At 50.2% G+C, this 15320-nt stretch overlaps 1 protein-coding gene across 1 annotated transcript in view; it reads left to right on the top strand.

Moving 5' to 3' along the window:
- The window catches only part of FASTKD2 (FAST kinase domains 2), a 52255-nt gene extending 40184 nt beyond the window's left edge, over positions 1 to 12071 (top strand). The window contains exons 10-12 of the mRNA XM_077275737.1: positions 1069 to 1141; positions 6434 to 6548; positions 11820 to 12071. Of these exons, the coding sequence (XP_077131852.1) occupies positions 1069 to 1141; positions 6434 to 6548; positions 11820 to 11969 (338 nt within the window). The 3' untranslated portion in view covers positions 11970 to 12071. The remainder of the gene's footprint in view (positions 1 to 1068; positions 1142 to 6433; positions 6549 to 11819) is intronic.
- Positions 12072 to 15320: the final 3249 nt, after the last annotated feature.

Genomic DNA, 15320 nt, shown 5'->3' with positions numbered 1-15320 from the left:
AAGCAGATTATGTGCGGTTGGTACCCAGGGTGGAGGAGAGGAGACTCTCCTCCACGCACTGGGCACCATATAAGTGGTCAAAAAAATAAGAATTAAAATAAAAAACAGTCCTATACTCACCCTCGATGTCTTCCCGCCTCCACTGCACGCTGCCGTTCGGTTCCTGTAGCTGGTGTGCGGCGAAAGACCTGCCGATGACGTCACTGTCCTGTGATTGGTCGTGAGCGGTCATGTGACCGCTCACGTGACCGTGACGTCACGGAAGGTCCTGTGCGCACAGACCAGCTATAGGAAGAGGAGCCGGACGCCGCTGAGGAGATGTCTGGGTGAGTATAAGCATTTTTTTATTTTTTTTATTATTTTTAAACATTCTATCTTTTACTATAGATGCTGCATAAGCTGCATCTATAGTAAAAAGTTGGTCACACTTGTCAAACGCTATGTTTGACAAGTGTGACCAACCTGTCAGTCAGTTTTCCAAGCGATGCTACAGATCGCTTGGAAAACTTTAGCATTCTGCAAGCTAATTACGCTTGCAGAATGCTAAAAAAAACGCGAAAAAAACGGAAAAAAAACGCAAAAAAAAAAATGCGGATTTCTTGCAGAAAATTTCCGGTTTTCTTCAGGAAATTTCTGCAAGAAATCCTGAACGTGTGCACATACCCTAAGTGGTGTGTACGAGCCAGTCCAGCTAATATAGGTAACCCTGCCCGACCACTGATTAATAGCTTGCTGGCTGTTTACAGCAGGGCTGTGGAGTCAGTAAGTCAAACTACCGACTCCTCAATTTCCCTGACTACTGACTCTCCATCACAGCTCAATATTCCGTGCACATAGCAATAACTGCATAATCAGTGCTAAAGGGTGGCTCAGGATAATAACTCCTCACATATGTACAGGACCACAGACCTGGGGGCGACCAGTCCTAAGGACGGGCCTTTGGAGTCTGTGTCAGTTCCCCGGCAATGTCTATTTCATGTTATTATGGTGGCCGACCCCTTTATCTTTTAATTAATGGAGTTTTTTTTTTCTTGATCGCCACTAAATCTTTCAATCATTTTCTGGCAGACTTTGTGCTCACTTTGGATAGAGAACAGAACAAGCTGGTTCCAACAGGGGATTGTTCCACGGACATAACACGGTAAGAAAGTACTGTTGATACGTCATTTGCTGTCTCCTTCCTAACTGTGCCCAAAACATCAGTAAAGTTGGATGAGTGCTACTAAATATGTAGTTGTATTAAGTACCATGGTTTTCAGACTATGAGGCACTTTATTATATGACACATCAAAAATAAAAGGCAGAGATGCTGCGACTGCTAACACTGCCTCCAGGAAAGCGTTTAGGCAAGCACTGTTGTGGATTAGCAGATATAGCGGTTAGTGATGAGTGAGCTGGGATAAGGTCGGTGTTATCCGGGTGCTAACTGAGACTCTTCGGCGTGCGTGAATACTATGTTCCAGTCCCCGCACCTGCATGTCTTGTGATTGTTCGACAGCTGCAACACATTCAGGAATTGCCTAACAAACGGGAAATCTCTACGTGTTGCGGCTGTTGAACAACCACGAGACATGCCGCCGCAGGTACTCGAATATTTTTTTTGAACACGCCGAAGACACTCCGTTCGCACACGAGCATACGCGGATAACACCTTATCTGAGCAGAGTCCGCTCATCACTAATAGTGGTACAAAATTGTGAGCAAAAAAAGAAAAAAAATTGGCCGCAAAGTCTTAATGCTGAAATTTAAACCAGAAAAAGCCCAAAGTGATCCCATTTTGCAACCTTCATCCCCCTTACTCCCCAATCAATTCATCTAGGGATGTACTGCACATTTTCACCCCACAGGTGCTTCACAACATTTTAGAACATTTTATGGTGAAAATGAATAATTCATGTGGTTGCACACCACTGTTTAGAGTGCAGGTTTGCTGGAATGGATTGTGGACACCGCGTCATCAGTATGAGGTTGTTGGGCTTTCTGTAGCCCTACTGATAAGCTGAAAACGGCATCAGCAATGGAAGGCAAGTCATGGACAGGTGGGACTCACCAGCCCCGTACAGTGCTTATTGGCCGCTTCCAAATATTGCAGCACATTCACTTGGATGGTAGATCACAAACAGATGGAAACATCACGTTGCCTGTCACTTATGCCCCTATACGAAGCACTACGTTCTTATGTTATATCAATAAAGCTCCAGCATCAAAAGATTCCAAGCTAGAATGCGGTTGATTTTCTACAAGTGCAACGCTCAGCAGCAGTCACGAGGCAATGATTGGGGCTCATGTTTTCTGCCCATACATCACCTTGGCTCCAATCGCTGCCAAAGCAGTTTTCAGCTCATTGGGAGCATCAGACCCCGCTTGGATTTATGAGCGATCCTGTAGATAGGTCACCAGTCATTAAGTTCTGGACAGCCCCAGAGTTCTTCCCTCTGCAACAGTGCCATACACATCGGAATTATCTGTAGTTTGGCACACTGCAAGACTTAAGCCCCATTCACACATCAGTTTTTTTGCCGTCAGTCACAATCCGTTGGCTCAACGGATCCATCACAGATTGTGAAAAACTGATGCGACTGATTTGTTTTTTTTCCGGATCCGACTAGCGGATCTGGCTAATTGGATCCAAGCATGCTCAGTTAAAAAAAAAAAAAAAAAGAAAGCTGAATCAGTCGCCGGATTCCGTCATTTGACGGATCCGGCGCCATAGGCTTCCCTTCTAGCAAACGACGGACGGTGATGGATCTGTCGCTGTCCGATTTTTGAACGTACACAAAAAACGTTACCTTGTCCGTCGTCTCCGGCCGCCGGACAAACAATTTTCGACAGATCCTGCAAACGACGGATGAAACATGAGGCCATTTTTCGCGATCTGTTGCTCTCTATCTGGAACATCATTGTAAATACATAATTGTAAATACACATCTGCACTTTGTATCTCCCCCACCTCATTGTAGATTGTAAGCTCTCACAAGCAGGGTCGTCTTATTTTGCTTTAATCATTGTATTGTTAACGTTGTTACTTATGACTGTTGTGTTTGAAACTGTTAAGCTGTAAAGTGCTGCGGAATATGTTGGCGCTATATAAATAAAGATGATTATTATTATTATTATGAGAAAAAGACGGATCCAGTGGCATCAGTCGCTGGATCTGTTTTTTTAAAAATTCGACGGATTGCGACTGATGGCAAAAAAACGATGTGTGAAAGGGGCCTTAAACAAGAGAGGGGGAATTTGGCTTTGGGAGCCTGGTTTTTGCTGGATTGGTTTTTGGGAGTCGCGTAATTTTTTCACAGCCGACTAGTAATGTGAAAGCCTCCTATTTTTCTGTGGACTGATGAATTGAAGTTTTTATTGGCAAAATGAATTAAAAATACAGCAATTCGGGAAACTTTTTTTTTTTGTCCCATTCACCATGCAGTAAAAGTGTACAGAGAACTTTGTTCTTTGGGCTTATACAATTTCAGGAACTATAGATTTATATATGCATACATACATTACACACATACATATGCACACATATATATAATATACTGTATATGTGAATATAAAATATATATCAAATATATTTAGCTAGTTTTGCACACTTAATTTATGTTTTAAAAATATATACTTTTTTTTTTAAGTTTAAAATGTACATGTAATTTTATCAAAATCTGAATTCCATCCATAGGCTTGTAGCTTTGGTGCTTCTTATGTCTTCTCTGGTGTTTGGGCACATAAAGATGTTATCATGCAGAGAGCCCCTAGGCTGCTGCACAGTTACCGGCCATGCACACTTTCCATGGGAGGATACCCAGCCGGGAGGAGGTTGCAGCATTTACAGCCTAGACTGAGAACCTTCTCTCTGTATTGTTGCATTAGCTGTGGTAGAAAAGAGATGGTGATAAGTCAGCAGCACAATGAGAGTCAGAGGACAGATGAAGGTGGTGGAATGGTAGGAGAGGAGATCAAGCTGAAGGGCAGCAGTGTGCATAGGAATGGTTTGTGTCTGGATGGGTCCTGTTCAGATATGAGACAGACAGGAGCTGCGACAGGCAGTGACATACTCTGTGAGCTATTGCTTACAGCTGTATGGGAAGTAAGAATTATTATTTATTTATAATTTATTATATTCTTAATATATACTTACCTTCTAATGTCTTCACATCCTGTTCCGTCCAGATGTGTCCGGATCCCAGAATTCCAAGAGGCAGAATTTCACCGACTGCCATATTGGGACACCCAAGTGATGGGCGTCTCGGTATGGAGACTGCTGCTGGTACCAACCTATTGTGCGGTACTACCAACGGAACACCGTTGCACCACACACACTCTATATGCCGTACGCTCCACACACACACACACTCACACACACACTCACTCACTCACTCACAATCTCACTCACACACTCACGCAGCCTTTTGCACGGTACCACCAGCGAAACACCATCGCACCACACACACACGCTGTACGCACCATACACACACACACACACACACACACACACACACACTGTATACGCTGTACGCACCACACACACACACACACTGTATATGTCGTGTGCACCACACACTCTGTATACGCCGTACGCACCACACACACACATTGTATACGCCGCACGCAGCCTCTTGCGTGGTACCACCAGCGGAACACCGCCCCACACACACACACACACACACACACACACACACACACACACACACACACACACGCTGTACGCACCATACACACACACACACTGTATACGCTGTACGCACCACACACACACACACACACTGTATATGTCGTATGCACCACACACTCTGTATACGCCGTACGCACCACACACACACATTGTATACGCCGCATGCAGCCTCTTGCGTGGTACCACCAGCGGAACACCATCGCGAACACGTCGCCGCCGGGATCAGCCAAATGATTCACTGACCGCCGCCATCTTTGTACAGGAGGAGCGCATGCGCAGTTTTAATGTGACCGCCACTATCTGTCTGCACAAAGATGGCGGCTGTCTGATTACAGGGTGAGTGCATTTAGGAAAGAGGGCACACAGGGGGGGGGGAGACAGCTCAAATGAGAGAATACATGAGGGAAGAAGACAGCACAGTGATGGAGAGAGAGCAGACAAGGGGGAGAGCACATGGGATACACAGGTCAAAGAAGAGATGACATGAGAGGAGAAGACAGCAGATGGGGGAGAAAGAAAGTGCACAGGGGTGAGAGAGACAGAGCACAGGGGGAGACAGCTCAAAGGAGACAGCACATGAGGGGAGAACACAGCACAGGAAGGAGAGAGACGGGGGATAGCACATGGGGTAGACAGGTCAAAGAAGAGAGCACAGACTGGAGAAGTCAGCACATGGGGAAAGAGAGAGTGGATAGGTGGGTGAGCACATGGGGGCAGAGATTCCCAACGCTGCAAAGCCTGCCCCCATCGTGACATTACCGCCCTCCCGATGCGATAGCATCGGGCCTCCGTCTAGTATTATATAATTGGAAAGTAGGTTATGGTTCTGCAGCAGAGCTGACTTGTAGGGATGGAGGACAGGTAATACTGTGTGGACAGTGCAGAGATGGGGGAGCGGAGGGACAGAAGAGTGACAGTGGGTAAGCGGTAAGCGTCGGTCCCCACGCTCTGTCTGCTCTGGGTACAGCCGCTCACAGCAGAAGCAAAGTCCTGCCCCACATCCAGAGACCAGTCTGTTCTTCTGGTACTAGAGATGGATTTGGCCAAACAAGAGTGAGCAGCAAGTTACAGAGGAAGGAAACGCCTAGTGCCCTGCCATGTTAGGGTAGTGATACAGGGGGGACACAACGTATTTACAGTTTTCCTATTTAGTAAACTGAGTATAAAATGGAGAAAAGTGTATAGAAACAACAGTACCACCCTTTAACATGTCTTGCAACATAACTATGGATACCAGTTGAACCCATTGCAGACCTCTCTTTTGGGGTGAGTGGTACAGGTTTCCTAGAGGAGATATGCCGGAGACAAGCTCCTGTTTCCAGTGCACCGCTTCTTGGCTGCTGTGCACAATAGCGGGAATGTCTCCACCATTTATGTACACAAGGATCTGGCTGATGGAACTGAGCTTGTGTGGCCTCCGGCACAGTATGGATGTTCTGAGAAAAGGTCAGGGTGCCATAACGAGTATGTGTCCACCAGTATGAGGGTGCAAGAATTCCAATGTTATTACACTTCACATGACATTTATCTATGCTATGATCTATCCAGGAGACGTCCCCTGTAAGGTGTGCAGCTGGAGGCCATATATCTGTGCAGATGGATTTGTCCGTGTGATTCTATTTATGTTTGTTCTCAATATATTAATAGGCAGCCGGCCCTGAAATCCACGTTCTGCAGGTGGATCTTCTGATTCAGGCCTTTCTATACTATGGCTTACAATTGCCGAGGACTTTACCAGTGTCTGTTTTCTATCCTTCCCTGTAGGATTGCTGTTTTATGCTGCACTGCCAATGCTTTTACTTTGGGAAGTCTTCACCCAGTTGGAAAGATGGCTTTAAAAATGAGGCAGCTAGAAGCGCTGGGATTCACTGTTCTGGTGGTGAGTGCCTTATATAGGAAAACTGTTATAGTAAAAAAAAAAGTATCTTCATGTAATGGAGGCCGCACGTGCTCTGAGGATGGACTGCTTCTCCGCATTATGCCCTGCCTCGCACCACATGGACTTGATTGACTTCCCCTCAGCGCCATTACTATTGGCAGTGAAAGCGCAGTACGTGCCTGGCTCAGCACGTGCGCAGTGCTCGCCCCTCTGCGCCACTGATGGACGGCACATGCATAATACTTCACGAAGCACACAACATGTAAGAGATGTTACACCAAGAAGTCTATTTCATGGACACACTTCGCACCCTTGTAATTTAACATAGAGTCTGTACATCTCTAGTTTTTTCTGCCCTTCCATTTGCAGCACTGTTGGAGTGGCTTATCTACTCATTTTTTACACACACACACTAATATATATATATATATACTAGCTATTGAACCCGTTCTACGCCCGGGTGGCGAGCATTTATATTGGAATATGGTCTCCATCCTGGTATGTGCTGCTCCCATCCTGTCATATGCTGCTCCATCCTGCGCCCCCATTCTGTCATGTGCTGCTCCACCGTGTCATGTGCTGCTCCATCCTGTGCCCCCATCCTGTCATGTGCTGCTCCACCGTGTCATGTGCTGCTCCATCCTGCATCCCCATCCTGTCATGTGCTACTCCACCGTGTCATGTGCTGCTCCATCCTGTCATGTGCTGCTCCACCGTGTCATGTGCTGCTCCATCCTGCGCCCCCATCCTGTCATGTGCCACTCCACCGTGTCATGTGCTGCTCCATCCTCATCCCCATCCTGTCATGTGCTCCCATCCTGCGCCCCCATCCTATCACGTGCTGCTCCATCCTGCGCCCCCATCAGTGCGGGCGGCTGTGCTGAGTGCGGGCGGCTGTGCTGAGTGCGGGCGGCTGTATGTGGCTGTGCTGAGTGCGGGCGGCTGTATGTGACGTGGCTGTGCTGGGTGCGGGCGGCTGTGCTGGGTGCGGCAGCTGTGCTGGGTGCAGCGGCTGTGCTAGGTGCAGCGGCTGTGCGTGGCTGTAGGCGGCTGTGCGTGGCTGTGCTGGGTGCGGCGGCTGTGCGTGGCTGTGGGCGGCTGTGCTGGGTGCGGCGGCTGTCCGTGGCTGTAGGCGGCTGTGCGTGGCTGTGCTGGGTGCGGAGGCTGTGCGTGGCTGTGGCGGCTGTGCGTGGCTGTGCTGGGTGCGGCGGCTGTGCTGGGTGCGGCGGATGTGCTGGGTGCGGCGGATGTGCTGGGTGCGGCGGCTGTGCTGGGTGCGGCGGCTGTGCTGGGTGCGGCGGCTGTGGGTGGCTGTGCTGGGTGCAGCGGCTGTGCGTGGCTGTGGTCGGCTGTGCTGGGTGCGGCGGCTGTGCGTGGCTGTGGGCGGCTGTGCTGGGTGCGGCGGCTGTGCGTGGCTGTGGTCGGCTGTGCTGGGTGCGGCGGCTGTGCGTGGCTGTGCTGGGTGCGGCGGCTGTGGTCGGCTGTGCTGGGTGCGGCGGCTGTGCGTGGCTATGGGTGGCTGTGGGCGGCTGTGCTGGGTGCGGCGGCTGTGCGTGGCTGTGGTCGGCTGTGCTGGGTGCGGCGGCTGTGCGGGCGGCTGTATGTGACGTGGCTGTGCTGGGTGCGGGCGGCTGTGCTGGGTGCGGCAGCTGTGCTGGGTGCAGCGGCTGTGCTGGGTGCAGCGGCTGTGCGTGGCTGTAGGCGGCTGTGCGTGGCTGTGCTGGGTGCGGCGGCTGTGCGTGGCTGTGGGCGGCTGTGCTGGGTGCGGCGGCTGTCCGTGGCTGTAGGCGGCTGTGCGTGGATGTGCTAGGTGCGGAGGCTGTGCGTGGCTGTGGCGGCTGTGCGTGGCTGTGCTGGGTGCGGCGGCTGTGCTGGGTGCGGCGGATGTGCTGGGTGCGGCGGCTGTGCTGGGTGCGGCGGCTGTGGGTGGCTGTGCTGGGTGCAGCGGCTGTGCGTGGCTGTGGTCGGCTGTGCTGGGTGCGGCGGCTGTGCGTGGCTGTGGTCGGCTGTGCTGGGTGCGGCGGCTGTGCGTGGCTGTGGGCGGCTGTGTGTGGCTGTGGGCGGCTGTGCTGGGTGCGGCGGCTGTGCGTGGCTGTGGGCGGCTGTGCGTGGCTGTGGGCGGCTGTGCTGGGTGCGGCGGCTGTGCGTGGCTGTGGTCGGCTGTGCTGGGTGCGGCGGCTGTGCGTGGCTGTGGGCGGCTGTGCGTGGCTGTGGGCGGCTGTGCTGGGTGCGGCGGCTGTGTGGCTGTGGGCGGCTGTGCTGGGTGCGGCGGCTGTGCTGGGTGCGGCGGCTGTCCGTGGCTGTGGGCGGCTGTGCGTGGCTGTGGGAGGCTGTGCTGGGTGCGGCGGCTGTGCGTGGCTGTAGGCGGCTGTGCGTGGCTGTGCTGGGTGCGGCGGATGTGCTGGGTGCGGCGGCTGTGCTGGGTGCGGCGGCTGTGGGTGGCTGTGCTGGGTGCGGCGGCTGAGCGTGGCTGTGCTGGGTGCGGCGGCTGTGGTCGGCTGTGCTGGGTGCGGCGGCTGTGCGTGGCTATGGGTGGCTGTGGGCGGCTGTGCTGGGTGCGGCGGCTGTGCGTGGCTGTGGTCGGCTGTGCGTGGCTGTGGTCGGCTGTGCTGGGTGCGGCGGCTGTGCGTGGCTGTGGGCGGCTGTGCGTGGCTGTGGGCGGCTGTGCTGGGTGCGGCGGCTGTCCGTGGCTGTGGGCGGCTGTGCGTGGCTGTGGGCGGCTGTGCGTGGCTGTGGGCGGCTGTGCTGGGTGCGGCGGCTGTGCATGGCTGTGCTGGGTGCGGCGGATGTGCTGGGTGCGGCGGCTGTGGGTGGCTGTGCTGGGTGCGGCGGCTGTGCGTGGCTGTGCTGGGTGCGGCGGCTGTGGTCGGCTGTGCTGTCGGCTGTGGGCGGCTGTGCGTCGCTGTGGGCGGCTGTGCTGGGTGCGGCGGCTGTGGTCGGCTGTGCTGGGTGCGGCGGCTGTGCGTGGCTGTGGGCGGCTGTGCTGGGTGCGGCGGCTGTGCGTGGCTGTGGTCGGCTGTGCTGGGTGCGGCGGCTGTGCGTGGCTGTGGGCGGCTGTGCGTGGCTGTGGGCGGCTGTGCTGGGTGCGGCGGCTGTGCGTGGCTGTGGTCGGCTGTGCTGGGTGCGGCGGCTGTGCGTGGCTGTGGGCGGCTGTGCGTGGCTGTGGTCGGCTGTGCTGGGTGCGGCGGCTGTGCGTGGCTGTGGGCGGCTGTGCGTGGCTGTGGGCGGCTGTGCTGGGTGCGGCGGCTGTGCGTGGCTGTGGTCGGCTGTGCTGGGTGCGGCGGCTGTGCGTGGCTATGGGTGGCTGTGCGTGGCTGTGGGCGGCTGTGCTGGGTGCGGCGGCTGTGCGTGGCTGTGGGCGCCTGTGCGTGGCTGTGGGCGCCTGTGCGTGGCTGTGGGCGCCTGTGCGTGGTTATGGTCGGCTGTGCTGGGTGCGGCGGCTGTGCGTGGCTGTGGGCGCCTGTGCGTGGCTGTGGGCGCCTGTGCGTGGCTGTGGGCGCCTGTGCGTGGCTGTGGGCGCCTGTGCGTGGTTATGGTCGGCTGTGCTGGGTGCGGCGGCTGTGCGTTGCTGTAGGCGGCTGTGCTGGGTGCGGCCATTTTCTTGGTCCTGCTCCCGGAGTCGGCGCCTGCGCAGTCCGCGCTTTCCGGCGCCATTTTCTTGAAGACACTGCAATGTGTCTTCAAGAAAATGGCGCCGGAAAGCGCGGACTGCGCAGGCGCCGATTCCGGGAGCAGGGGGACAGTCACGGCCCGGAAGCGCGTCGGTGGAACGGGTCAGGTAAGTATACTCACCCTCCGCCTCCTGGCTCGTCCCTGCTTGTCCGGTGGAGATCGCGGTGTGCGTTCAGCGCTTACGCATACCGCGATCTCCTGGGAGCGTCGCTCTGTGCGGTCCAGACTGCGCCGGCGCTTGCGCTTGCGCAGTCTATAGAGGCTTCGGACAGAGTGACGCTCCCAGCGTTATATTATAGATATATATATATATATATTTATTAGCTTTTAAAAGATAGGATTACATGTATAATATATCTAAGTAATCAGATAAGATGACAATTTCCAACACACTGGAATCCTAAAGGTGCATATAGCAAGATAGAATAGGTACATGAAAAGTATCAACTTTACAAATAATGGCCACAGTAGTAAAGAACCTACATTATAAACATGAACATGCTCACATACTGTTGGGAAAATAAGTATTTGATACACTGCCGATTTTGCAAGTTTTCCCACTTACAGAGAATGGAGAGGTCTGTAATTTTTATCGTAGGTACACTTCAACTGTGAGAGACAGGATGGTAAAAAAAAAAAAAAAAAAAAACAGAAAATCACATTATATGATTGTAACATAATTGATTTGCATTTTATTGCATGAAATGTGTATTGATTAGTGATGAGCGATTATACTCGTTACTCAAGTCCTTGTGGGTGTTGCCTGGTTGCTAGGGAATCCCCACATGTTATCAAGCTGGCTAAGAGATGTAAATCATTCAGTTGCGGCACTGAAAACTAAATCTCTGAACACTAACAAATACTTGGAGGACACCTGAGCGTGCTCGGGAAATCTCGAGTATATTCGCTCATCACTAGTATTGATGCTATAGAAAAACAGAACTTAAAGGGAACCTGTCGCCCCCCAGGCGTTTGTAACAAAAAGAGCCGCCTTGTGCATCAGTAATGCTGCAGTCTGACAAGGTGGCTCTTTTAGTTCGAGTCCGTGGCACTGCTGAAAGAATCGTTTTTTAAATTTGTCCCACATACCGTGAAATCGCCACGGGGCAGGTCTTTCCCCCCTAATCCAGACGCCTCACAGCGGTCAATCATGGCCTCTGCGCGCCAGGCGCCGCCTTCTCTTCCTTCATTAGCGTCCCCGGCGCCTGCGCGCTGTAAGTTCGAAGGGCCGCGCAACTGCGCATGCCCGAAAAAAAAGAAATAACTGCGCAGGCGCCGAGGACGCTAATGAAGGAAGAGGAGGCGGCGCCCGACCACTGGCAGCTCTGAATTCTGTGTCTGAATAGGACGGTGGCCATACTTGTGCACCCCTGCTCCATTTATTCTCTATGGCAGTCCTGGAGATAGCAGAGCACAGCGCTCGACTTCATAGAGAATGACTGGAGCTGAATAATGGATTCCATTTAGCAGCTATATTTATGTCAATTAGAAAATGAGTTTGCTTTACCTCCTACAGCAATAATCCTTCATTTGCTGGATAATATTGTATTATAATAATTTTTTACCATTCCTTATCTCCATCTCCTTTTTCTTTTCCAGGTTCCTGTAAACCAGTTTATAATGATGACTGAAGCTCAGAAAGTGGAGTTCTTGGGAGAAAATATTTTTGGGGATCCCTCCTCCAGTCAAAATTTAGTGCAGGCAGATAAAACACAACAGATTGAATCTCATGAGAACGATATAATTTAATGGAACCTGATAATGGGCTTCTAGGATTGGCCTTTCTGCTACTTCTTCAGTCTTTGTAACTATGTAAGATTATTTGATAAATTAAAAATCTCTCCCATTTTAGCAGTGTCTTTGGCTTATTTGATTAATCGACTAGTATAATATAAGATGAGCTGATAAATCCAAGCGGACTTCATGTCCATGTCCTGTCTCTTCATAGAACATTAGACACAAGGACCTCGTCAAGCCCTTGTGAATAGTCCCATTGGCCGGATTTATCAGCACTGGCGTTCTGCATTCCCACCTTAGTGAAGGGGTGCGTTGGAGTAAGATGCCCTAAATTCATTGAGAGATGTCCTCCTCTTTAATGTGTTTGGCATAGCTTTCAGCTGGTGTGTGCCATAGTCAGGTAATGGAGGAACATTTCTTTCCTGATTTATGACACTTTTAAGATGTAAATTATGATGAATGTGTTTGCAGCTCTCAGACTCACCTTCTCTCTTCTAAGCTTTATCAAAATTTGTTGGAGCTGGTCAAAACTCACCTAAAAATGCCAAAAGCTATTAAGCCCATATTGATTAGATTACTGTATCTTGAATACTGTAAATTTTGGTAAACCTCTAAAATCCAAAACTTGTTACTGTCCAAATATTTCTGGGCCTAACTTTATAAGGAGTATTCTGTACTCCATTTTTTCAGTTTTAGGCTGTGTGCACACGTTGCAGATTTTTCAAGGTTTTTTTGCGGTTTTTCCCAATAAAAATGCTATAAAACCGCGAAAAATCTGCATACATTATGCATCCCATCATTTTTAATGAATTCCACAATTTTTGTACACATGATGCGTTTTTTTCCGCGAAAAAATCACATTGCGGTAAAAAACGCAGCATGTTCATTAATTTTGCGGATTTCCCACTATATAATGCATTGGGAAATGTCCGGAAAAATCCGCACCAAAAACGCGCAAAAAACGCATGCAGATTTCTTGCGGATTTCTTGCAGAAAATCTCAGGATTTTCTCAGGTATTTTCTGCAAGAAATCCTGAACGTGTGCACATAGCCTTAATGTTCCTTTGTTTCCCCACTCACATCCTTGTAAAACTGTTGTCTGCCTTTTGTCACAAGTAGGGGTGGTCTACCTATGCAAAAATGGTATTCCTGCAGGGAACCAGCAGAGTGTCTGCGTTATAGCAGGGGATAGGTGGGGTACTTTATGGTTGTTTGTGTATGAGACTAACTAGTCTTAGGCAATTTTCATAAAATTCTGAACAGTGAGTGACTTTAAACAGAACCAGCATCATCAGCATTTTATACCCCAACTAATGGCATTTATGTAAAGGGGCTTTGATTGAATCCTTACCTTTCTTGTAGAAACCTGTTTTACAGAAATCTATGGTTTGAAGAGGATAGTCCATCTCTGATATACTATCCCACCTATATGTATGAATGAAAACCTATAGAGGACCAATATGATGGGGTACTTCCCAAAATAGATATGTATTCAAAAAAGAGAAGCAGACAAATCCCAAATAATAAAATTGACAATTGTATTAAAATGTTTTGTTTTTGGTTATTTCATTAAAAGGGTGAAAACTGGGCTGAGAAAATCCCCCGCATACAACAGTCTATGCAGATTCCAAATAAATGAAATTGAATACTGATCATAACATGATTTTAAGTGTTAAAGGTGCATACAAACAGATATATATACCCAATAATGACAAAAGTGATAATAAAGGAGCATAAATATGAAGCTACATTGAGTAAAAATATTCCTTATAAATAAATGCAATAAGTACGCCATGTGGTTCCATAAATAATTACACCATAAATAATGAAACTACGGTATTTCGAAATGAAAGGAGCCAATTAAAAGACTAGATGGATCAGATAGAACATGGAAAGTAACACAGATATGCACCAGATAACATTGGTCCAAAGCAGCTCATATTATTTATTTACTTTTTACAATTACACCACTGTGTGTGTGTTACTTTTTCTTGTCACCAGTTACTTGTTGCATTACTTTCTCCTATAAATAATATCCTATGAGCTGCTTTGGACCAGTGTTATCTCGTGCATGTCTGTGTTACTTTCCATGCGTCGTACGTCTCGTTGTACGTCTCAGACATGTGATGCAGCCACGATCAGCAATGCATCTTCAGCCTGTGGCTGTGACCATCAGCGTCCGTGGGTCTGCAGCTTGCATAGGTGGCAAGGGTTGCCTGGCTTGGGCCTTTTTTGACACTGCAAAGGATGAGCCAACTCGTGTAATCTGTCAACTTTGCAAGAAAAAGTTGAAGTAAAAAGTGCAATAATTTGACTACTACATGTAAGAACCTTCACATGCACGATCAACATGTGTTACTGTGGGAATCCCTCTACGCAAAAATGCGGACCAGTGGACCTCAACACCCATAAATCGTATCTGCTGCTTCTTCCTCCTCTGTGTCCATACCATTCTTCGACCGCAGAATCTTGGGTTCTTTAACCGCTCCAGTCATGCGGACATGCCAGTTGTTTTTGACCGATTTCCGAGAACGAGCTCAATCCACTGTAACATCTCCACCTGCACCTCTCACAGTCCAGCAGTTTGTCCGGTTCACCATACTCCGCTCTCTCAGCACTGCAGCCAGCCCACGGTTCCGCAGTTGGGGTCACGTAAAAGATTGTTTCCTCCTACGCATGACGAAGCTAAGAGGTTGAACTCTACCATCTCCAATCTGTTGCTGCCTTTCCGCCTGGTAGATGCAGACGGTTTCCGATAACTGATGGCCAGCGCAGTTCCCCAGTACCAATTGCCCAGTCGCCATTTCTTTTCTAAGAAAGCTGTGCCTGCGCTACACCAGCATGTCGCAGACAACATCACCTGTTCCTTGACTAAATCTATGTCTGCCAGGGTGCATTTCACCAGACACTTGGACGAGTAAGCATGACAAAGGGCGTTACATCTCGCTGACTGGTGGCTGTGGGGGAGGCGCTGCTCCACAAGTCTTGGAATCCCCAAGCTTGCTGGACAAACCTACATTTAACACTTCATCCACTGCTTCTGCCTCCTCCTCTAGGGCCTCCACCTGCACCCTCAACCTCTGCCTTAATGAGACACGCGTTCCAACAGTGCAGAGTGAATCCCCACCACCTCCGTACTGCACAGCCAGGGTTCACCGCAATCAGGCAGTATTAAAATTGATATGCCTTGGAGATCGCAGTTATACAGCTGAAGAGTTGTGGACAGCTCTCCAGGCTGAGTTTGATCAATGGCTGTCTCCGCTGAACCTGCATCCAGGAAAGGCACCTTGCATGGCTCACGTCCTCAACCTGGTGGTACAGCATTTTCTCTGCCACAATTCTAGCCTGGGTGTGCTGCTGCAG

The sequence above is a fragment of the Ranitomeya variabilis genome, chromosome 7, assembly GCF_051348905.1.
Source record: "Ranitomeya variabilis isolate aRanVar5 chromosome 7, aRanVar5.hap1, whole genome shotgun sequence".
Classification (NCBI taxonomy): Eukaryota; Metazoa; Chordata; class Amphibia; order Anura; family Dendrobatidae; genus Ranitomeya; species Ranitomeya variabilis.
The sequence above is the reverse complement of the archived record's forward strand: the minus strand, read 5'-3'. Positions and strand labels throughout refer to the sequence as shown.